The sequence below is a fragment of the Stenella coeruleoalba genome, assembly GCF_951394435.1.
Source record: "Stenella coeruleoalba genome assembly, chromosome: 14".
NCBI lineage: Eukaryota > Metazoa > Chordata > Mammalia > Artiodactyla > Delphinidae > Stenella > Stenella coeruleoalba.
The window spans coordinates 46,255,918-46,281,514 of NC_137160.1; the positions used below are offsets into that span (position 1 = coordinate 46,255,918).

At 39.3% G+C, this 25,597-nt stretch overlaps 1 protein-coding gene across 2 annotated transcripts in view; it reads left to right on the plus strand.

Moving 5' to 3' along the window:
* Window positions 1-17,296, plus strand: part of CDH2 (cadherin 2) — a 214,012-nt gene extending 196,716 nt beyond the window's left edge. For both annotated transcript variants that reach the window (XM_079942955.1, XM_079942956.1), the window contains exons 15-16: window positions 5,641-5,805; window positions 15,784-17,296. In XM_079942955.1, coding sequence (XP_079799081.1) covers window positions 5,641-5,805; window positions 15,784-15,990 — 372 coding nt within the window. In that variant the 3' untranslated portion in view covers window positions 15,991-17,296. The remainder of the gene's footprint in view (window positions 1-5,640; window positions 5,806-15,783) is intronic.
* Window positions 17,297-25,597: the final 8,301 nt, after the last annotated feature.

Here is a 25,597-nt window from a genome sequence, read left to right on the forward strand (position 1 = left end):
AGAGTTAAAGCTGCTGACTAACTTCTTAGTAACTCTCCCAGAATTGTGTCACCTTTAAGACATTTTAAATCATAGACCCAAAAAGAAGTGTTTTCAGTTACTTGCAATGTTAATATCTAAAAACCCTAATTCTATGCCTGCTTCTCATGACCATTGCCAAATAACACATATTCCAAACGTTAGTTAAAATAAGATTTTCCATGGCCTTAGTTTGAAAACTGGATTTCTCTGGGAAGTTAATGTTGACAAAGTAAGGTTGACAATTGTAAGAGAATTTTCAGATCCACTGTTTCTCTAGAGAGGTTTAGGAACCAAATAAAGATTTCTTCTGGGGTTTTTTCTAATCTTCAGAAGTAAGGCCATGAACCCAGTGACCCTGAGAATGTTTTCAGTCTCTGTAATTCTCTTTAGAATTCTTATCCTACATGCTGTAATTTGTGTGTTTAAGTAAAGCATCATGGGATTATAAAGATATATAATTTAGGGTGTATAATTTCACATAGAGTGACCCCTTACCAAAAGGCTTAAAATTGGATCCTCGGGGCAGGACTCTGCCATAGAGCACAGATGGATGTGGACAGAAAAACCGTCTCTGTGATCTGAAGACACTTCTGCCCACTTCATACCACCATCAGATTTTCATATCCCGTATTTGCAATAGACAAGGGAAACCATCACAGAGAAGAGTTAAGCCGCGTGTTTTAACCCAAATTCTAGTTTCCTGTAAATCAGTGGGTTTGTGCCTCTTTTTTAGATATCAGTGTATCTGAGGAACATGACACGTTTGCATCACGGAGGGGGAGGTACTCACCATGGCCAAGAGTGTCAGCAATGGGACCCAGGGTCTTTTTCCCTTCCTCCCCATTGTGAATCACTGCCATGGTGTGTCACGCGATCCAAAGCACATTTCTTGCTCTTGTGCACATCTGGCATGAATGTCATCCCTGAGACTTTTATTCAACACATTTTTAGTGAGCACTTTCTATGGGCCTGACATATTGACCACAGACATCTTTAGACTTCCTGCTCTGGTTCTTAAGATAGTAGGAAAGGGCTATCGAAAGGAAGGTAAGAATCTGTAAATGAATATGCTCGTGCATGTGTACACTAATAAGCGAAGCAGGCCAAGTGGACGGTCTGTCCTTGTCCAAACGAGATAGATGCTCTCAGCTGTAACAGCTTTCTGTGTCAGAAGTTAAGCCTGGTTTTACACCACATCTTCCTATTTGCAGGCAAAATATCCCAAAGTCTGAGTGTTGACAACTTATTAGAAAATTTTTTCAACGCTGTCAACCAAACATAATGCATTTCTGCTTGTAACCTTTGGATATAGTGGGAGCTGTATAAGAAATCAAGGTGGACAAGTCCTTTCCACGTAAGAAACATCCCACTGCCTCTCGTGGCTCCAGTTATGCCAAAGAAATCACTCTGTATTCTTATATGGAGTTGTCGTGATATACTGAGGACGGTCAAGGAATGTGTTACCAGGTTAAAGACAGTCCTTGAGCATAAGATTCAATTACTTAATTTCATGTAATTGAGATCTCTAATAGAGCATTTTTCACCCTCAGTGTAAAAATATTTATTAACTGTCATCATCCCTGTACTTAGAGTCTGTTTTTCCCTTTCTACAAAAAGCTTCCGGGCTTCCCTGGTGGCGCAGTGGTTGAGAGTCTGCCTGCCGATGCAGGGGACACGGGTTCGTGCCCCGGTCCGGGAAGATCCCACATGCCGCGGAGCCGCTAGGCCCGTGAGCCATGGCCGCTGAGCCTGCACGTCCGGAGCCTGTGCTCCGCAACGGGAGAGGCCACAGCAGTGAGAGGTCTGCATATCGCAAAAAAAAAAAAAAAAAAAAAAAAGCTTCCATCATTGTCAGAAGACACGCTTACTCATGGCTAAGCCCCTCTGTTAAGCTTGGTAGTTATGTAATTAAACATCACCTGGAAAACGATGCTTCTTCATATGTAAGCGTTCAGAATTCTCTAAATGAAGCCCTCTTTTTATTTTGTATGACATTTTAACATTTCAAAGGCTTTCCCGTCTGTCATACCATTATGTGCCTCTGCCTTAAGATAGTCTATAAATAACTCACACGTCCTATAAAATTTTAAATGGAGCCCATGTGTGCAAGATCAAGGTGTTTTCACTCAAGTTTTGTATGGGTGCTTTGAAATACTCTACCCTCACAAAAGGAGACAGCATCCCCATGCCTTTGCTCACGCTGTTGATTCCACCAGAATGGTCCTTTCTCCCAAACCCACGTGTCATTCAAGGTTCGAACCTAACGCGCTCTTTCCCTCTCTGAGCGTTTTATACTTGGCGATGTACCAACCGTACATCCCACTCTGGCTTGTCCTACTCTGTGTGCCTGCCTCCCCTCCCGTAACACCTTGTACATCCCTCAGAGGAGGAGCTTTTCCTGAGTGCCTTCACTCGTTGGCTTAGTTGAAGCCCTTGGTTAAGAGTTGTTTAGGGGAGGGTTGTCAGAACAACTAGGGCGTCTCAACGAACAGAGCTCAGTGTTAGATTGACATTTGGAAGTCAGACACACCTGGTTTTGATTCTCATGTCAATCGAATACCAGCTGTGTGACCTTGGACAAGTTACTCAACCTTTCCGAGTCTGTTTCTTCATCTAAAATTATGGTAATAAAGCATTCTTCAGAAAGAAGAAAGGAGAAGTATCAGTGAGAAGACACTTACAGGAGGCTGGTATAGCTCCTGGTACATAGTGGGTTGAATGTCAGTGACTCCTTTGTTGTTTTAATCATTCTTCACCTTCCTGCCCCTTCTCCCTCATCCATCCAACCTTGTAGCTGGGACTTGACTCGCCTTCCCGGATGCCTGCGCCAGGAGCTAGGCTTTAGAGTCTAATCCATTTGAAGTCAGAGCCTGTCTCTGTGTCTCAGTAGATATGGAGCCATCGACAGATGACTTGGGTGATTTGAGACTCAGTTTCCTCAATTCTTAACTGAGGATACTAAAACTTAACGTCACACAGTGTTGTTCAGAGCATTAAATGAGCAAACATATGTAAAGGATCTCGAGCATTGCCAGAACATGGTAAATATTCAAGCGTCGAATGAATCAAAACCACTATAGAGATAACTGTAAACAGTTTTGAGCTGGTTTCAGACAGAGATGAAGCCTGAACTAAAAAGAGTACCAGCAAATCTGTACTTTCTGTAAATATCAACAGTGAATTAGAGAATTTCAGTTAAGCTGGGGATGTGACGTTTTATATCACCAGAATTTAGAGGTTTGAAAACTATAAAGTATTTGCCCAAACCTAAAATTTTGATGCATTTCCACATTATAGTTAGTGTCTTTGGACATTCCTGTCCAGCTGGCTGATGCTAAAGCTGAAAGTAGTTCTGAAGGTCCACCCAATGCCCAGAGCATCCTTCTTCCCAAGTTCTTCTCTGCCCCTCAAAGTGAACAGGCTGTTATTTCCAAGACATTCCCACAGGACTGCACCAGAAGAGAATCCACACTCCCTGGCTTCTTACCTCTGGGCCAGAGGTTGGAAAACTTTTTCTTTAAAGGGCTAGATAGCAAGGCTTTGGGGGCCACATATAGTCTCCGTAGAATATTCTTTGTCTTCTTTATTGTTACCGTTGTTTTAAATAATCCTTTAAAAATGTAAAAGCCATTCTTCAAGAAAAACAGGCCACAGATCAGACTGGACCCACCAACAATAGTTTGCAGACTCTAGACCAGCGGTCCCCAACCTTTTTGGCACCAGGGACCGGTTTTGTGGAAGACAATTTTTCCACGGACCAGAGTGGGGTGGGGTGATGGCTTGGGGATGATTCAAGTGCATTATATTCATTGTGCACTTTATTTCTATTATTATTACATTGTAATATATAATGAAATGATTATACAACTCACCATAATGCTGACAGGAGGCGGAGCTCAGGTGGTAATGAGAGCGATGGGGAGCGGCTGTAAATACAGATGAATCTTCACTCTCTCACCCGCCGCCCACCTCCTACTGTGGGGCCTGGTCTGTGCCCTGGGGGTTGGGGACCCCTGCTCTAGACCACTGAAGGGAGGGAGGAGTGAAGTGGTTTTGAAACCTTGATGAACTAATGCCTTCCTCTAAGTAAAGGAAAATACACTTGCAACAGTTTCTTTTAATATGAAAGCAATGTAACATTGTAGGGGAGGAAAAAGTTTTCTCGACCCTCCTCAGGTCCCTGGCTGAGTCTGAAAATTAAACCAACAAAGACAGATTAACAAGAGAAGAGCACACACGTTTGATCGAACTTTTACCTGTACATGGGGACCTTCACAAGAGAATGAAGACCTGAAGAAGTGACCAGAGCAAGAAGAGCTTATACCCTTTAGACAAAGAAACAGTAAATTTGTAAAGAATTGACAAGACAAAGGGTTTGGGCTGAGAGTAGTAAATGGTGAAGTAACTAGGAAGTTAAGAGTTATTTTAAGAAGGTTTGCCGTAAAAAAAGAAAAAGAAATAATGCCATTTGCAGCAACATGGATGGACCTAGAGATTGCCATATTGAGTGAAGTAAGTCAGACAGAGAAAGACAAATATATGATATCATTTATATGTGGAATCTAAAACAAGGGTACAAATGAACTTATCTACAAAACAGAAATAGAGTTACAGATGTAGAAAACAAACTTATGGCTATCAGGGGTAAGGGAGGGAGGGATAAATTGGGAGACTGGGATTGACATATACACACTACTGTATATAATAAAATAGATAACTAATAAGGACCTACTGTATAGAACAAGGAACTCTACTCAATACTCTGTAATGGCCTATATGGGAAAACAATCTAGAAAAGAGTGGATATATGTATATGTATAACTGATTCGCTTGGAAACTAACACAACATTGTAAATCAACTATACTCCAATAAAAATTTTTTTAAAAAAATAACATTTCATTATAGTAATAAAATACACCCAAATATGACCGCCGCATTGCAGAATTACAGATGAGATTGCTTTCTTTATAGCTTTTTTATTTTCTGAGTTTTATATCATAAACACGTAATTCTTTTATCATTAAAGAAAGGTTTGTTTGTGCAGAGTTCTAGGTCCCAAATCCTAGTCTCTGATGATGAAGAGGACTTTCCTCCTCCTGGTCCAGGAGGGGGCTTTTCACATGGGAACGTTACGACCTGTTTCAGGGAAGAAGGGTGAGGTGGGAAGAGTCAGAGGGACGTTCCTGCTTCTGCCGTTTTTAAAAAGAGTGCTTGAGCTTCAGATATTTAATATGCCACGATGCCATAGTTTGGGGTAGCTGTCCTGAACCCCATCAACATTAAGCTAGTACTTTTACTTCTATGGTACAACTATATTTTCTAGTCGGTTTTTTAGTCACTTTGTAGTGGGACCTCATCTCACTGCTGTTTCCCATTGGAAACTGATGAGGAACATAGGAAAGCAGATGGCGCACAGACTGTCGAAATGAAAAACACAGAAGAAAGAGCTGCGTGAAAGAAATATTTAATCATAACATGAAAAGCTCCTAGTGGCAACTTTTCCATTATGTTAAATTTCATTCATTTCTATGCATTCTGGGTATGAGTTTAAAAACAGAGGTGGTAACTTTCCATCTTAATGCCCGTCTCCCATGGGGTGTTGGTTTTGTCTCTTGCAGGACTATGATTTGAGCCAGCTCCAGCAGCCTGATACCGTGGAGCCAGATGCCATCAAGCCGGTCGGAATCCGACGGTTGGATGAGAGACCCATCCATGCTGAGCCCCAGTACCCGGTTCGATCTGCAGCCCCGCACCCTGGGGACATCGGTGACTTTATTAATGAGGTGCAAAGAGAGACTCACTTTTTTTTATAAGGGTGTTCATTTTATGCTAACAGTTAGTACTATGGAGACCACAAGTTGCTGGGAATACAGCTATGTAGTTCATTAAAACACAATTCTTTTTCCTAACTTTATGCAAAAGGAAATGTGGCTTCAGTAACAGAACAGATGAGATGGCTTTGGTCAGCCCAAAAGAGACGGATCAACTAATGTTCTGCATTTGTAAATGACATCCGTATATATTATCAGTATTAGTCACACTCTCTCCAAAAGAATTTTTTCCCTAGATTACAAGTAATAAATAGGCTAACGATATTATAGTGAATTCTAATTTCAGTTATTAACACCGATACATGTAATAAGAGTTCACTTTCATTTTCCTCACACTGTACCCTTTGAATGCCACAAATGGTGAGAATTCAGTGCCTACCCAACGAGAGGTCCATCATATGAGATTAACAGGAAGAGCAGCTAAATTAAATATTATGTAAGTGATTTAAATACTTGTCTAGTTGAGGAGTTTTAAGAGCTTCTGCAAGAGGCAGCTAATTCTCTGTTGAATACAACAGATACGATTTCCACTGTCAAAATTATTACGGTATTCTCTTATTTCATTACTGACCAAGAGTTCTGCTACACTTAATCCTTAAGTTTTGAAGTCAGATGATTTATACTGCTTCTTTTGATCATGTCTACAGTTTTACTGCAATTCTTTTTTTTTTTTTTTTTTTTTTTTTTTTTGCGGTACGCTGGCCTCTCACTGTCGTGGCCTCTCCCGTTGCGGAGCACAGGCTCCGGACGCGCAGGCTTAGCGGCCATGGCTCACGGGCCCAGCCGCTCCGCGGCATGTGGGATCTTCCCGGACCGGGGCACGAACCTGTGTCCCCTGCATCGGCAGGTGGACTCTCAACCACTGCGCCACCAGGGAAGCCTTGCAATTCTTCTTTCGAATTTTTATTGTTAGTATAAGAAAATGATACATATTGATATTGATCGCGAATATATGGCAGGGCCTGTGTTCTCTGGCCAGATCCTCCCACTCAGAATCTCCAAGATTAGAATTGGTCTCAGTGCCTTACAAAGTGGAAAGCATCTGTTGTATATATTGCCTTCAGTCTCGTGCAGATAAGACTCATTTCCTGGGCTTCCTTGAAATAGTTGTATATTACATCTACATAATCAATCTACCTTAGATTTTTAGATGCTCTTATAGTTTGTAGGAAAAGTTTTGAAACAAAATTAGCTTATCTGTCTTTACAATATTCATTACTATCTATTCCTAAAATACATGCTACTTTTTGAACTTATCTGTTCACTTCTGTTAAATTGGTAATGGGTTAATTTGTAGTAGACACGATTTAAAAGCTGATAGAAGGCAAAAACAGGATGCTGGTAACTCCTTTATGTACAAAAATATGCCCCGACTTTTCCAGATTACTTATATACATATAGGCCTGGTTAGGGGAATTAGCAGGAATATATATGATATAAATATAATATATATTATATAAAACATATATATTATATAAAATATAATATTTTTATATATATATAAAACTAGATATTTTTGAATATATAAGAGTGCCTGATGATTTTACTTCTGATGATTTTACTTCTAATTTAGCTTTCGTCATTACAAGAAATTATTTATTCCCGTGGTTGTCAGGTTTCAAGATATAGCGAACCTTTGACTGTAGGTGTAGGCACTGGATTTTTTTCAAGCAAGATTTCTGGCTTTGGTGTAATTCAGCAAATACTTACCTGAATGTTTCTGCCAGTCCCTGAAGTGTCACTGTTCCGTGGGCTTCCATCCCATCCAGGACACTCTGCTTTTCTCGTGATAAAATTCAAGCACTAAGGGTCATTTCTAAGGCTGTCTGTAATCTGATTCCTGCCCTCTCTTCCCTCCACATTCCCTTTCTGTGCTGCAGCCCCCTGAACTATTTGTAGTTCCTCAAAAGCATCACAGGTTTAACTATAACTTTTGCAAAGCCCTTCCTTCTTGACCTTCAGTGAGACACTCATTTAGCCTTCAGATTCAACTCAAGCGCCCCTTCTCTGTGAAGCCCCTTTGATACCCCTGGGAAGGTTACAAGACTCTCCCTCACCATGGGGTGTCACTGTTAGTATTTATTTCTTCCTTATGAGTGCGTCCATTCTCTCTGAAACGGGGGCCATTTCCCGTTCTTCTTTGTGTAACCTAAACATCTACTATGTTGCATAACTCTTAGATTCTGTTGTTTCAAGGAATTCAAGGACTGTGGCGGGCGTGTAGGGCATGCAGCCATGAGCATCACCCATCTGCATTTGGCTGGGATTCACTGGGGCCCATGTCTAGAGGCTTTCGCTCTCACTGGTGCCGATTACATTCAGGAAGTGAGGATATTGGCTGTTCCAAGTTGTGTGTTTTGTGTACCTTGTGTTTGTGTCTGGTGCGTTCACTCATTTTTTTTTTTTTTTTAACATGACTGGATTTTCTTCAGTAGAGAGAGGAGAGTATCTAGTTAGTAAGGTTCAGTTGCCCAACCCTTCTAATGCCACAGTAGGAAAAGGTACACAGTAGGAATTTCCGTTTGGAATCGCCTTTTCCTAAAACAGCGCCCAGGTACACAGTCTATAAAGTGGCTGGAGGTCGTAGCAAACATGCGTGAGTACATATATGAAGAAGTTTGTTCTGAACAACTGACTTGCCGATTAACTTCCAGAATACAACCCATTCATACTCTGAAAATTGTCTGCATTTGTTAGAAATGGCTCATGTGGAAATCATCTTGAGCTTGGTTAAGGATTATTCATTTACCAGATAACTACCGAGTATCTATGGTGTGTACATCCTGTGCCAGTGATGTGTAGATAAGACATTAGACAGAGATTCTCTCTGTGTGAGTTCCCTGCGCTGCTGCTAGCGTGATCTCTGTGCCAGGCAAACGTTCCAGTATCTGAACTCTTACTTTGCCAGGCAGAGGACACCCATTAGATCTGGTTCTTATTAGGTGGTCCGGCTTCATCTCAGGCCCCTCCCCTACCTGCATCCTACAGGCCAGCAACAGAGACCTCTACTTGTAATTTCTTCTCAGCTTGTGATTCCATGCCAGCACCAGTTCCCACGGTGTTTTTCCTGCCTGGAGTGTCCTTTGCCCTTTTTCTAGATATTAGTTAAGTCCTTACCAGACCAAGAAGGGTCAGGGACACAGAGTATGGGTGGGCACCATCCTGCAACATCCCAATGTACCTAGAACTCGCCTCCCTCCATGACTCCTATCCCAAGCATCCCTTCTACCTCCCCTCAGGGCCCTCCTGTGGTCCAGTGGAAGAGGTGTATCCCTGGGGAATCATTGTGGGGCACACTGGTTCGGTGAGTACATGAATGGACAAAAGGATCACATTTGGAAATTATTCCCCAAATGGCTACTGAATCCTTGAAATTGAATGTGATTGTAAGGCAGAGGAATATGGAGTAGAAAGGGGAACCCAAAATCTATACCTAGAAATGCCCTACTTTTGGACACAGGAAAAAGAAAGTCTAAGGCGTTTAAGGTGTCACAGAAAACAACTAAAAAGAGGGTCGAGGGATGTGATGGTCAGGTCTGTGGAAAAGTCCAAAGAGATCAAACTGTTCAAAGGCCTAAATCAGAGATTACATTCAGACTCACTGTGTAGATTCTTCCACCTAAGACACGCATTAAGACTTGTACAGTATCTTTCTATAATTGGACAGATAAAAATAAATACAGGTAAAGTTTTAAAAGTGGTTGCAGTCACCTAGAAAGAACTCAAGCACATTTTATAAATACACTTAAAATACAAACAGATTTCTTTATCCCCAGGTTTTATTTGGTTTAGCATAATACCGAATGTTCCAAAGGAAGAAGAATATAGTGGTGATTATAATTGGAGTGTGTTTACAGGTGTAAGGAATAGGTAAACGCATGAGAAATTTTTCTAGTTTGCTTATTTAAATAATAAATCTCAAAAATGATAGCATTTCCAGATGGTAGGTAGGGTAAAACAAATCACACATTTTTGAATTTTAAACACAGAATTTCATTCTATTTTGAGATTTTTAAACAAGACCTTCAGATGGTGAAGAGTTGAAACAGTGTCATTTAATCTCAGCCCGACAGTAGATATTAGCATACCTCCAGTAACGATACTAATTCTGTATATTTCTTTATCTCAGGAATCTAAAAACCAAGGACATATTTCTATTAAAGGACTGACTTTTGATTAATAGTATTAAAAAACTTACGGAAGGTGCTCCTGGAATACTTTGTTTAAAACTCCTGAAGTTTAAAATTGTTGCCTTTTTTCTATTAATTAAATTTAACATGTTCTTTTAAAAATATCTTTGTCTTCTCCTACAAGAGTTAGGCGTTTTAGTTCAAATCCAGGTGCCTCATTTAACAGCTCTGTGACCTTGTACAAGGTCAAGGTCCTTGGACGTAACCACTTGGATTTCTAGTTTTCTTATTCATAAAATGGGGGTGAGAATAGACCCTTCTATTAAGATTGCAGTGAGGAATGAATAATAAAATCGATGTAAAGTGCTTGGTATAGTGGCTGTTGCATAGTAAAATCTCTTAATTATTATTAGTATTGTATTATCATTACAAGTTACTATTCAGGAGTAAAAGCTTTCTACTGCCCTATATCTGTAAATAAAACAGATAGAAACCTCTCCTTTTCAAAAAAAAAAAAAAAAAAGCTTTCAGTAAAAATGAATTTCCCAGAAGGAGACATAGTCATGTTGGCGTTGGTAAGTCACAGAATTCCACTGTCATGTGATCATGGTATACTTTTATGTCCGCAGAGATTTTAAACCTAAATCCTAGCTTCTTCTGAAAGGTATAGATAGAAACATGAACGAGGTGCTGAGGAGAAAAAATTAAGCCCAGGACAACAGTACAAAGCTACCATCTAGAATACTTACTGGATGTCAAGCAGTGTTTTGGACAGCGGATATGAAATGAATACAACACCACCTCAGCAGAAAGGGATGTCACAATCTAGTGTAACCAAAACATGGCAATAAAAGTAAAGAGGACCAGAGAGACCACAGGAATTACTCTCGGTCATGGTTAGGGGAAAACTTCCAGGCAGCAGAAGTGACTTTTTTTTTTTTTTTTTTTTTTTGCTGTATGTGGGCCTCTCACTACTGTGGCCTCTCCCGTTGCAGAGCACAGGCTCTGACGCGCAGGCTCAGCGGCCATAGCTCACGGGCCCAGCCGCTCCGCGGCATGTGGGATCTTCCCGGACCGGGGCATGAACCCGTGTCCCCTGCATCGGCAGGCGGACTCTCAACCACTGCGCCACCAGGGAAGCCCAGAAGTGACATTTTTAACAGTGGATGGATGGAAATTAAATGAAAAAATATGAGATGGGACATTTTAAACAAAAGGAATCCCATTTCAGCTAGCAGGAAATGAATGCATAAGTAACATGGAGGTACACTAAGAACATGACTTTTTTAGGTTTGGGGAGATTTTGGTGAATAATTCAGTTATGGTTGCTGGAATTGAGAAGAGTTGCAACAGAAGAGGTGGGTGAACAGATTAGGTTCACTGAATGCTCCTCAGAGGGTTTTGACATCATCCTATAGCTTACTCTAACATCAGGCATCAGGCATTTGAGTAACACCTAGTTTTTTCCATGTCTGCAAACTTCATCTATGATGTACTTATTAAACTTTTAATCAATTGTAACTTTTTTTTAAATAAAAATAATTGTTTTAAAGTGCCTGTGCACCAATTAAAAATCATCTTGCGTACACCTAGGGGGACTCCTCCCTTATTTTGGAAACACTGCTGTAGGGGATAGCAATCAGAAAGTTTTACTTGGCGTGGGGAGGATGTGACATCAAATAATCAAATAACGTCTGAGAAAGGAACCAATAGTTGTTTGTAAGTAAGAAACAGGAATAGGGAATTCCCTGGCAGTCCAGTGATTAAGGCTCTGCGCTTTCACTACCGAGGGCCTGGGTTCCATCCCTAGTCTGTGAACTAAGATCTCACAAGCTGCACACCGCACCCCCCCCAAAAAAAGCAGGAATAGTCCTGGGGACAGGGAGACCAGTCAGGCCTTTGCTGTGGTCCAGGCAGGATATAATGATGACCTGAACTAAGGCGGTGGATTTGAGACAATAGAGGACTGAATGTAAGGGATCAATAGGACCTCTTTCCTCTTACATCCTTCGTGTGTTCCCTCACCCAAGAATGTGGGTTTTTTATAGTCCCTATAGAAGCATGTCTCCATCCATAAAGCATGGGATCAGAAGTCTATAAATATAAGCTCAGCAAGAATTCAGCCAGGGCCACAGCTCTTTGATTTGACAGAGGCAGTTCACTATGGAAACTAGTTCAGATTTATCCAGAGTTCAAGCTCTGCCTGTCCAGGAAAGGTGAAACAAGCGCATCCTCTTCTAGATTTAGTCAAACCCAGGTAGGGAGAGAGAAACACATGCAGTTAGCTTGTAAATGTGGCAACAGCGTGTCACACATCATGTGAAGGGGTGTCCACACGTACAAATAAAGGAATCCCATAGGGAGGACCAGAGCTCGTGTGCCCCGCCTCCCACTCCCAGATTTATCGGTACGTTCACCCTGGTTGCCGGCCTGTCACCATCAGTTTCTCAGGACTTGACTATGAACTTTTTAGAATTACCAGAATACTACCCGGAATTGATATATAATGCCTCAGCCGGAACAGTCATATTTTATTCTCGGATACAAATCAGTGCGCTCCAAGTGGAGGGGACTTAAAGTTCTTAACCTTCAGCCTAGAAAGACGGCTCTTGCCTAAGAATTCTTGAAAACTTCACTGGGTTTTGCTCTTTTGTAATCATGAAAACCTGAGGCAGTGTTTGATGTTCTGGCTAGCACAGTGACCTCTCAGGGGTTTTATAGCCTGAACCCCTTTTTTAAAAAAGAAGTAAAGCATAGATTCAACAGCTATCAGAATGACCAGAAAGTCAGGGCAGGAGATTAAAAAAATTTTTAAGAAATATTTTTGAGAACCTCGGTGGTGAGTATGGAGGTGGATTCTCACCAGTGTTATAATTGTTTTAAGGAAACTAATTAGGTGGTATAGACATTTGATGAAGAGTCTTGGGCCCTTTAACACACCGGTGAAGACCAGGGAGCGTCTAGCATTTATTTTAAGTCACAGGAAGCACAGGCCATGGTTTTCATCTCCAGGGAATCCAGGCACACATGATGCCCTGCCATTGACCCTTTCAAGTTCGTCTTCACCTTTCCGTATTTCCAGTTTGGTGCTGATGCCATGATTCACATATCTTCTGTATTTCAGGATCCAGGCAGAAGGAAAACTTTCCTCTGGGGCAGGCTCGTCTCCTGGCAGAGGGGGAAAGGCGAGGGGACTGGTGGAAGCATGTTAGACTCTTCGAGTCTCCTCCACGCAGCTGCTTCCATCCATTGGCCAACGCCAGTCGGGTAGCCAAGCCTGACAGTGGGTTAGGGAAGTCAGCTGGCTCCAGAGAGGCACTTGTGGTGCTGCGGGCGTGTGATCCACCCACAGGGAGAGGATGGTGAATCACTGAGGACAGTAACACAATCTACCACAAAAAGGAATTAGGAATTTTGAGAAATTGGGAGTTTGCAGTTCTCCGTCTTAACAATTGCCCTGTAGCTTATTCCGTAAATATGATCAAGAAACTCCTATCCAAAATTATTTGTGTTTTATATACTGAAGTAGTTCAAGGAAGACTTGTTTTATTTTACTTTACACAGGCATGTCTGGGTTATAGTCTACCTGAGAAGAGGAACAGTGGTGTTTAATTAAAGGTTAGGATTGTTGGTGAGACAGACTTTGGGATGGGGAAGCAGTAGGGTGTACTTTTCTTTCTGGTTTTTGATTGAAGTCCAGCAGCTGCCATTTTGTTTCTAAAATGCTATGTCTTCACATCTATTTTTCTTTTTTTCAAATTCCAAAGCAAGAATCTTTTTCTCTAACCTTAAAAATTAAAAAAAAAAAAAAATCACTAATATTCCTTGAGCTCTAACAAGTGCCAGACACTGTGGTGAGCCCTTGGGTCCCTTTATTTTATTTGGTCTCCGTAATGATCCTATTACTGTGATTACAGTTGCAGATGAGGAAATGAAGCTGGTAGAGCTTAGCCCAGGTCCCACAGCTAGTACTGTGCGGAGCCGAAGCGTCGCCCCAGAGTCTGAGCTCTTAACCACTACGTGTGCTGACTCTGACCTTAATTTTCATGCCCTTTTCCCTCTCCCTCCTCCTTTCTACTGATAAAAAACATATATGTACTCATAAAACACATGTGGATTGGAAGGACTGATCTAAAGATGGACAGTTCATCACGTCTTGGATGAGTGAAGCCACCATAAGCCCACCGGCATTTTTTTTTAAGTCTTTATTGGACTATAATTGCTTCACAATACTGTGTTAGTTTCTGTTGTACACCAAAGTGAATCAGCTATATGCATACATATGTCCCCATATCCCCTCCCTCATGAGCCTCCCTCCCATCCTTCCTATCCCACCCCTCTAGGTCATAGGAAAGCACCAATCTGATCTCCCTGTGCTATGCGGCTGCTTCCCACTAGCTATTTTACATTCGGTAGTGTATGTATGTCGATGCTACTCTCACTTCGTCCCAGCTTCCCCCTCCCACCCTGTGTCCTCAAGTCCATTTTCTATGTCTACATCTAAGAGTTGTGGGAAAAGAGAATGATTGTTTGGAGACTAACATTGGTATATCTTGGACTTACTAGAATGGAAGTGGGAAAAAAATAGAGAAAAAAATACTTAGTATTTTTAGTATAAAAAAAATACTTAGTATGTGGCAAAAAGACATAGTATTAAATCTTTAAAGTTTTGTAGAGCATAATTATGAATTACGATAGCTTCAGATACATGAGTTATGTATAAAGAAAGCATCTTTTTGCAGGAGTTAAGTGTATTGATAAGCATTTCATTGATTCTTATTTTTCCAATTCTTTTTAAGAGCCATGTATACACATATTACTTTACATTGGCAGGATCCTCTTCCTCAATGTTTATACTATGTATTGATATTGGATCATGACGTTTCTAAAGCCTGTGGGAGCTAGAAGTCACTCCGTTCTTAAAAAATAATACCTGATCACAATTTATCAATTAATTTCACATTTTATGTTCTGTTGAGAACATAAATGATTTAGTGAATAACTTTCCTTGTATTGTAATCACTTCTGGCCCATCTTCTTTCTTCCTTTGACATCTTTCCAAACTTATGTCAAATAGAATGCCACTTCCTCCTTGGACACGTAGCTCTCATCGCCGGTCGAAGTTCGTTTTCAGCATTCTGATAATTTTTGTCTAGACTTCATAGTTTGGGTACTTGTTTATCATTTATTTCATACTACAATAACGTCTGTTATGCTAGACTGTAAGCTTACAGAGGGCAAGGATCATATGGCACTCATTTCTATGTCTCTCTTTTTGCCTTGCCTATAATTCCTTTTAAGCCAGTCTGTTGTCAGAATCCTCTGACTGACCCTACATAGATTAGGGTCCACATACCACATGATTTCATAGCCTTCTGTATTATTTCATGTAACTTACTCTTCCAGTAATTATTCAAAACTGGTCTTGCCCGATGTACTGTTACAGGAATGCATCACCAGACTTCATTTAGGGTCTTCCCCCTCACAGCTTCAGGCAGTTGGCCATTCATTTCTGTCACCTGTCAAACGCATTCTCCAATGAACCCTGTCCCGTGGTATGTTTCGGCCTCACTGGGCTAGACTCCTTAGGGTTCTTTCTTCGCAGAGGAAAAGACAACAGTTAGTTTTTGTCTAACTTTCAAACATGGTGATAATCCCAGTTTCTCTGGGTTGCAAATGCGGTGGTCTGCAGGTGGAAACTTAAAAACAAGCGTTTGATGCCACGGGACCACTAGCGTCTGCTTGTGGAGTTGCTAATTGTAACCCTCTCTTCATCCTTTTCTTGTCTTCCAAACTGCAGGGCCTTAAAGCTGCTGACAACGATCCCACAGCTCCGCCGTATGACTCCCTCTTAGTGTTTGACTATGAAGGCAGTGGTTCCACGGCCGGGTCCTTGAGCTCCCTGAACTCCTCCAGTAGTGGAGGCGACCAGGATTATGACTACCTGAACGACTGGGGGCCCCGCTTCAAGAAACTCGCCGACATGTATGGTGGAGGTGATGACTGAACTTCAGGGTGAACTTCGCTTTTGGACAAGTACAAACAATTTCAACTGATATTCCCAAAAAGCATTCAGAAGCTAGGCTTGAACTTTGTAGTCTACTAGCACAGTGCTTGCTGGAGGCTGTGGCAGAGGCTGTAAACCAGTTTGGGCTCAGAGGGAATATCAGTGATCCAATACTGTTTGGAAAGACACTGAGCTCAGTTACACTTGAATTTTACAGTACAGAAGCACTGGGATTTTATGTGCCTTTTTGTACCTTTTTCAGATTGGAATTAGTTTTATGTTTAAGGCTTTAATGGTACTGATTTCTGAAACGATAAGTAAAAGACAAAATATTTTGTGGTGGGAGCAGTAAGTTAAACCATGATATGCTTCGACACGCTTTTGTTACAATGCATTTGCTTTTATTAAAAATACGGAATTAAAGAGACAAAACCACTCATGGAGCAATTTTATTATCTTGGGGGATGAGACCATGAGATTGGAAAATGTACATTACTTCTAGATTTAGACTTTAGTTTTTTTTTGTTTTTTTTTTTTCCACTAAAATCTTAAAACTTATGCAGCTGGTTGCAAATAAAGGGAGTTTTCATATCACCAATTTGTAGCAAAATTGAATTTTTTCATAAACTAGAATGTTAGACACATTTTGGTCTTAATCCATGTACACTTTTTTATTTACTGTATTTTTTCCACTTCACTGTAAAAATGGTATGTGTACATAATGTTTTATTGGCATAGTCTATGGAGAAGTGCAGAAACTTCAGAACACGTGTATGTATTATTTGGACTGGATTCAGGTTTTTTGCATGTTTATATCTTTCGTTATGGATAAAGTATTTACAAAACAGTGACATTTGATTCAGTTGTTGAGCTGTAGTTAGAATACTCAATTTTTAATTTTTTAATTTTTTTTATTTTTTATTTTCATTTTTGTTTGGGGAGGGAGAAAAGTTCTTAGCACAAATGTTTTACATAATTTGTACCAAAAAAAAAAAAAAAAGGAAACATAAGAAACGAAAGGGGTGGCCTGACACTGGTGGCACTACTAAAGTGTGTGTTTTTTTAAAAAAATGAAAAAAAAAGCTTTTAAACTGGAGAGACTTCTGACAACAGCTTTGCCTCTGTATTGTGTACCAGAATATAAATGATACACCTCTGACCCCAGCGTTCTGAATAAAATGCTAATTTTGGATCTGGTGACTGGTTTGAACTTTTTCTTTTCTACTTGAGCTGCTTTGAATGTTGCAAAGATCCAGGTCCTGGAGTTGCGTTGAGAACCGTAGTACAAAAGCGTGTATTAGTTCTTGCACTGTTCACCACTGAAAGCCTTAGTGTGGCAGCCGTGTCCAGTGGGCAGCAGAGAGAACCACTGTGGATCTTCTCATCATAGAAGAAAAACATCGAGTGACACAAGAATAGACTACACTGAAGGTGGTACACAAATCACATCCTTAAGTTCAGTGAACTTTGTGTCATTCCTAACATCCTTTATGCCCTTCTGCTCGTGCTTGTGGTTACAACTGACTCCAACGGGCCTTTCCCACTAGAGCACCAGTTTAAAGAAAAGCTCACTAAAAAGGGCTAGAGCTGGCCCTGGAAACTGCAGCGGATGCCAGGAATTCCCAGGCAATCTGTTGAAGCCATTGTTTGATGTATCTAGTGAAATACACTTTGGTCTGACTTCTATTCATTGACTGGACCTTTTTTTCCCCCCAGCTTTATTAAAGAGGTATAACTGACAAAATTTTGTATATTTGAAGTGTACGATGTGATGACTTGATATACGTATACGTTGTGAAATGATTTCCACAATCATGTTATTTAATGAATCTATCACCTCACATAGTTACCCTTTTTGTGTATGTGTGGTGAGAACACTTAAGATCTACTCTCTTAACAGACTTCAAGCACATAGTACAGTAGGAACCTGATGTAGTCACAGAGGACAGAAAAGCAAAACCACCTTACTCAGTTCTGTAAAACTGTTCAGTGTCATACTATGATTCATAAATGGATTTTAAGAGACTTGAAAAAATTCTCACTCTATTTTCCTGTATCCCTCATGATCGTTATCTCACTACATATGCTTATGTTGTACACTTTGAAAAAAACTTACACAATATACCTCCTCTAATTAACTCCATGTGGTTTTTTGCTTAACTTAAAGATAATTTTATATTAGTGAAATTTACTTTTCTATTGATTCACTCTGTAAGCAATAGTTTCTTGTGACTTTTCTAATCATTGAATGCCAGACCTTACCTCTGGGAACTTTCATAATGAAACTTACTAATTTGCTAATTGGAAGTCTTTTTTTTTTAATGGAATTTTAGACTGCACCTCTGTGCTGCTGTACATCCAAATGAAAACTGAACTATCTTCTTAAATTCAAATGTTGCAACATTTAAAATTCGCAGCACTCAGGTAAACAAATATAATTACTTTCTTTTTTTAAATTTTATTTATTTTTGGCTGTGTTGGGTCTTCCTTAATGCGCTCAGACTTTCTTTAGTTGCAGTGAGCGGGGACTACTCTTCGTTGCGGTGAGCAGGCTTCTCAATGCAGTGGCTTCCCTTGTTGCGGAGCATGGGCTCTAGGCGTGCAGGCTTCAGTAGTTGTGGCGCACAGGCTTAGTTGCTCCACGGCATGTGGCTTCTTCCCAGACCAGGGATCGAACTCGTGTCCCCTGAATTGGCAGGTGGATTCTTAACCACTGTGCCACCAGGGAAGTCCCCCAATTACTTTCTTATGGTTGATGTTCAGTCACAGACTATCTCTAACACAGGCATACATTGTTCTATTGCCCTTTGCTTTATTGCGCTTTGCAGATACTGCATTTTTATACAAAATGAAGGTTTGTGGCAACCCTGCGTGGAGCACATCTATCATGCCATTTTTACAACAGCATTTGTGTAACTGCTTGTTTCTGTGTCACATTTTGGTAATTCTTGCAATATTATAAACCCTCCACCAGCATAAAAGATTATTACTCACTGAAGCCTCAGATGATGGTTAGCATTTTTTTAGCAATAAAGTATTTTTTAATTAAGGTAAGTGCATTTTTTTAGACATAATGCTGATGCCTACTTAGTAGACTACAGTATGGTGTAAACATAACTTTTTTTTTTTTTTTGCGGTACGCGGGCCTCACTGTTGTGGCCTCTCCCGTTGCGGAGCACAGGCTCCAGACGCGCAGGCCCAGCGGCCATGGCTCATGGGCCCAGCCGCTCCGTGGCATGTGGGATCTTCCCGGACCGGGACACAAACCCACGTCTGCTGCATCGGCAGGCGGACTCTCAACCACTGCGCCACCAGGGAAGCCCTAAACATAACTTTTATGTGCACCAGGAAACCAGAAAAAATTTGTGTGGCTCTATAGCGATATTCACTTTATTGTAGTGGTCTGTAACTGAACCCTCAATATCTCTGAGGTATGCTTGTGTGTGTGTGTGTGTATATATATATATATATATATATATATATATATATATATATATATATACACACACACACACACACAGACATATATATATAAATTTTAAGCACTAATAATAAGCATTTTATATATACACAATCAGTAAATGTAAACATAGTATTTTTCAAAACTTCCCTTTTTTGCAGGAGTAATTCATGACTACATTTCCTTTGTGAAAATACTTTTTCAAATTTAAAAAAAACAGGAAACAGAAAGTAGAAGCCCCCTGCCCTGATACAGGAGGAACATCTGTTTAGCTATTTAATATATAATTTCTAGTCTTTTCCAAAAAAGCATTTTTACATATACCTTTCCATAAAGATTTTATTTTGTTTTGTTTTCATGAAAGTGGGATTGTACATTATGTATTTTCTGTAATTTGTCTTTTTCACTAGGAATGAATCTTGGAAATTTTTCCATATTAGTGTACATATCTACTTCATTCTTTTTAATTGCTACATATAGTATACCTTAATATGCACATAGAGTTTAACACTTTCCCAAGTCACTGGTCCCCAACCTTTTTGGCACCAGGGACCAGTTTCATGGGAGACAGTTTTTCCACGAATGGGGTGGAGGATGGTTTGGGAATGATTCAAGTGTATTACATTTTTTGTGCACTTTATTTCTATTATTATTACATTGTAATATATAATGAAATAATTATACAACTCACCATAATGCAGAATCAGTGTGAGCCCTGAGCTTGTTTTCACTTGCCACTCACTGATAGGGTTTTGACGAGCCTGCAAGCAATTGACATATTAAGGTCTCTGTGCAGTCAAACCTCTGTGCTAATGATAATCTGTATTTGCAGCCGCTCGCCAGCACTAGCATCACCGCCTCAGCTCCACCTCAGATCATCAGGCATTAGATTCTCATATGGAGCGCATAGCCTAGATCCCTCGCATGTGCAGTTCACACTAGGGTTCGCGCTCCTATGAGAATCTAATGCCGGTGGAACTCACGTGGTAATGCGAGCGATGGGGATCAGCTGTAAATACAGATGAAGCTTCACTCGCTCACCCGCCGCTCACCTCCTGCTGTGTGGCCCGGTTCCTAACAGGCCATGGACCAGTACCAGTCCTCGGCCCAAGGGTTGGGGACCCCTGTCCTAAGTAATTGGGTGTTTCCAACTTTTTCACTACTACAAACAACGCTGCAATCAGTTAACATCCTTCTGCCTGTCTCTTCGTATGTTAGATGCTTGGAGGTGGAATTGCTAGATTAAAGAATGTGAAGAGTAGTTAATTAAATATGGCTAAAATTATAAGTGTTTTAATGTTACTTCAAAGTGCCTTTTAGCTAAAAGATGATGAGGCTTTCTAAAAGCCAGCAACTTCCTTCTTTGGCAAAAGGATTTTATGCTGCTCAAAATAGTAACCACAAAATGTAAGACAATCTAGCCAAGGCCTTTTTCTTTTTTCTTTGGAAGGTAGCCTTTGAGTCAGGCCACAGTGCTAGTTTCAAATACTCTGTAAAATGACTGTAACTATGTAATGTAATAAAACCTTGAAGACTATATTTATGAACGTGGTTTATGGACCCCATCAAGAAACATGTTTTTCTAGGTCGTTTCTGGTGATTTGGATCACTTCTGCAACATTGCCAATAAAAAAACTTGCATACAAAGTGCTAGAATCTCTGTGAAGTGGGTTATTTTCCATGACAAAAATGTCTGCATTTTAAATTTTAATGAGACATGACCAAATTGCCCTAATAAACACTACACCAATTGACACTCCCGAAAACACTGTATATAAAAATCTATAGATCCTCATCTTCAACAATCTGAGACATTACACGTGTTTAAAAGTTTTGCCAATATGATACACAACATAAGATAAACTCATGCTAATTATGACTTTCCTGATTACTAATGAGATGGGTTGGTGATTTTTTTCTTACGTTTATTAGCCATTTGTGTTTCTTTGAATTGCCTATTTTTATTTCCCTATTGAATTACTTGGCTTTTTCCAATTGATTAGTAAGAACTTGTTACCTGCATTTTTCTTCCCGGTCTTTTGCTAGTCTTGTAAATTTGTCTATGGTGTTTTACGGACAAACACTTCATTTATGTGGTTTACTCTGTCAGTATTTTCAACCGTAGATTTTTGAGAGCGTCTTCTCACTTCCAAATTATAAAATTATTATCCTGTTTTCTGTTTTTTTATGGTTTTGCACTTATTTAGCTCTTTAATTTACCTGATAATTATTTTGTATGAGGTAGAAATCTAACTTTTAAAATCCTCTCTAGGGGCTTCCCTGGTGGCACAGTGGTTAAGAATCCGCCTGCCAATGCAGGGGACATGGGTTCGAGCCCTGGTCCGGGAAGGTCCCACATGCTGCGGAGCAACTAAACCCATGTGCCACAACTATTGAGCCTGCGCTCTAGAGCCCGGACTCCGCAACAAGCGAAGCCACCGTAATGAGAAGCCTGCGCACCACAACCAAGAGTAGCCCCCGCTCACTGCAACTAGAAAAAGCCTGAGCACATTAATGAAGACCCAACGCAGCCAAAAATAAATAAATAACTTTCTAGATAACATGGTGTGTTTTCCAAACACCATTTGTTAACCCAATCATAACCCACCTTTATCATATACACAATTCCCATAGAAGTGTATGATTATTTCTAGACCATTTATTCTGATCATTTACTTAATCCCTGAACATTACTAGATCTTTATACTAGAATATAATTTCTGACAAGCCAGTCCACACAGTTCTTTCTTCTAATCAAAATTTTCTATATTCTTTCTTTTGTACGTTAATTTTAGAAACTTTTTGTCAAGTTCCATAACAAATTTTCTTGGAAATTTTATAGAGCTGTGAAGAGTTAATAGCTTCATCTATTCTCCCATCCAATACTATAATCTCTCTCGCTTTTCCGATTATATATAGAGTTTTATTAAACATCTCATTTTATTACACTGTTTTATAATTTTTACTTCATTAGTGCAATCTACTTTTGCAGCATTTTTTTCAAATGATTCTTTTACTGCTGTATTGGAAATTTATCCACGTTTATTTATTTTTCTTGTTTCTAACTGTCACTTTACTCTTGTGTTATTTCTAATAGCTTTTTAGTGATTCTCTTGGATTTTTCTGATAGATAATCATTATTGCATACAATGAGGTTTTTTCCTTATTCCAAGATCAATACTAAGTTTATTTCCTGTGTAGTTAGTAATAATGTCAATCATAGCTTTTATTGTTTCTATCGATAGGATAGTTTTGTATATTTCATCATTATGTATAACATTTACTATAGGTATAGGTATATTTCATGGTATAGCTAGCTGACTTTGAGATTTTATGAGTGTCCATGTTGAATTTTATAAAATGCATTTCCTTCATCCACAGAGATACTAAAATATTAATCCATTCATATAGTGAAATATGCCATTAGGTTTTCTAATATTGAATCAAACTTTTTTGGAATAAACCTACTTGGTCATAATGTTATTCTTTTAATGGACTCACGTATTTGATTTGCTGCCACTTTACTTAGGACTTTTAAATTACATGTAATTTTTTGTACTTTTATGTTTTTCCACTATTCTTGCTCAATGTTAATCCTAGATTTATTCTGGCCTCAATAAAGAATTAGGAAGACTGCCATTTTTTCTGTGCTCTGAGATAATTTATATAAACTGGGATTATCTATTCATAAAAATTTGTTAGAATTCTACAATTTTACCATTGTGGGGATAGGCTTTTCCCAGTAGAAACTGGTGTATTAGACATTATGCTTCTTTTTGACCAATTTTCACAATTTACATCTTCCTGAAAAAGTGTCTATCTAACATTTTAAAAATTTATTGATAGAAAGTTCCATATAGGATTTAAAAACTCTGTTTCATATCTGAAGTTATGTATCCTTTTTTTTCTGTCTTTTACTTTTTTTTCCTTTTTCCTTCAACAGAGTAGTTTAAAGTGTCTATTTTTCTGTTCAAATAGCTAGCTTTTTGATTTATTGATATAGAATATTTATTCACTTGATTACAGGGTACACATTTTTCTAAACCTGTTTCTTTTATTCTTCAAGTATTTAGTGTTTTACTTACTTTTGACTTATCAGTTTCTGTAGCATTTTGGATTTCTGTATGTCAGGCCATATTGATGTGTGCTTAAAACTGTTCTATCCTCTAGTTTGGTTTTTAGCTTTTATCAGTGGGAAACATCTTGCTTGACAACTTTTAGTGCTTTTGGCCCTAAATTCCATTTTGTCTGTCCTTCATGTAGCCATACCTGTCTTCCTTTTTCTACTGGTTTTGTTTTAGCATTTGCCTGATATAGCTTGGTCCATCTCTTTATTGTTAAGGATTTTTGAATAATTTTGCCTTTTATATCCTTGCAACCAACATACAAATTTAAATTTGTTTTACTGCCATTTTCAAACAGGCACCATAAAAGAGGATGGGTCAAAACATCAGTCTTGATAATGGTTTTTACAATTTGGTCTTGATTTGCTTTTTACAATTCACCATCTCTGCAACCAGTAACCTCCAATCATGTATTTTTAGAAGTGAACCTCAGTGAACTGGGCATATGAGGTGACCCTCCCACTAATAGTTCACACTGCTTTTCATGGTATCTGCAGACCAATGGCATGTGAACTGATTGACCCCTATGGTATGAAAACAGTAAAGGCATTAAAAAAACAGGTCTCTTTCCACTCTCATTTTTACCTTGCAGCTTTACAGTTGTTCATTTACATATTTTCTCCTCATTGGGAGGGGAAAATGTATCATTTTTGTATTCAAAGGAAAAACTGGAAGACCTAAAGAAAGCCATACTACCCTGAACTGTCGCTTTTTTTTAACTCATAGGAGATGCTAGTGAGATGAAACAAATATAAAATACCTGACAGGTGTATTACTACCATGTGTTCAACAACAAACAAAAACCCTTCTTCTTAGAAAATATCAGTTGATTAACCCCCTTTAAGAAGGCATTTGGAGGACTTCCCTGGTGGTCCAGTGGTTAAGAATCAGCCTTCCAATACGGGGGACACGGTTTTGATCCTTGGTCGGGGAACTAAGATCGCACATGCCTCGGGGCAACTAAGCCCTTGCGCCACAACTACAGAGCCCATGCGCTCTGGAGCCCAGTGCCACAACTAGAGAGAAGCCTGCACACCACAATGAAAGATCCCACCTGTCGCAGCTAAGACCCAATGCAGCCAAAACTAAATAAATAAATAAATATTTTTTTAAAAAAGAAGGCATTTGGAGGAGGAAAGCAACAAAACTCTCTTTTTCTTGAGGCAGCCAATTCAGTCTTACTATAGATACTACTTTTTGATTGACTGTGAGCATTTCTATAAGGTTGTTAATGAAAGTTCATATATCACCATTTTTCTCTGTTTGTTAGCCAGTCTAATTAAGAGTTCAGTGGGTGGAAATTAGCTAAAATAAGTTTGTGGGAGATTATCTATAGATTTAAAGTAATTCAGATTCCCTTCATTTCTCTTACAACAAATGATTGTGCTGAATATAGGTGCAACTTGAAAGTGTGAGAATATATTTATTCTTTTGTTTTAACAAAATATATGTCCCTGTAAGCATTGTGATACTGATTATTTTAAGTGCCTACACATACATGGAGAACGGGCTGGGGTGGAGTGGGTCTCTTGACTAGAAATGCTTTTATGAATCAGAAACATGATGGTGGGCTGATATTTTTGAGGTATCCTATTACTCTAAATCAATATATATATTTAATATATTGGATTCATTTATTCAATTTTTAAAGTTTCAACATGTTGACCTCAAGGATAATTCTTAAAAGCATTTATTTGTTCAGGAATGCATGATGAACTTAATTACTGCATGGATACCAGTCAGCTGCTACAGTAATTTGTTTTTTGATCTTCTTCTGCAACGAATGTACTTTGAGTAAGAAGCTTCAAGTTTTACAATGGTACCTTTATCTTGTATGTTAATACATATATATCAGCGACGGTTTATTTTTTCAGTTTCTACTTTGTGGGAAATACAGTTTGCATAGTACAATTTTAGAGTTTGCCGCTTTTTTCTAATAGGGTTTTTGATTGTGTGTGGTAAAAACATTTACTGTGGTAACATCCAAGTCAGAAGAGAAATATGACTGGTTTGTATGAAAATA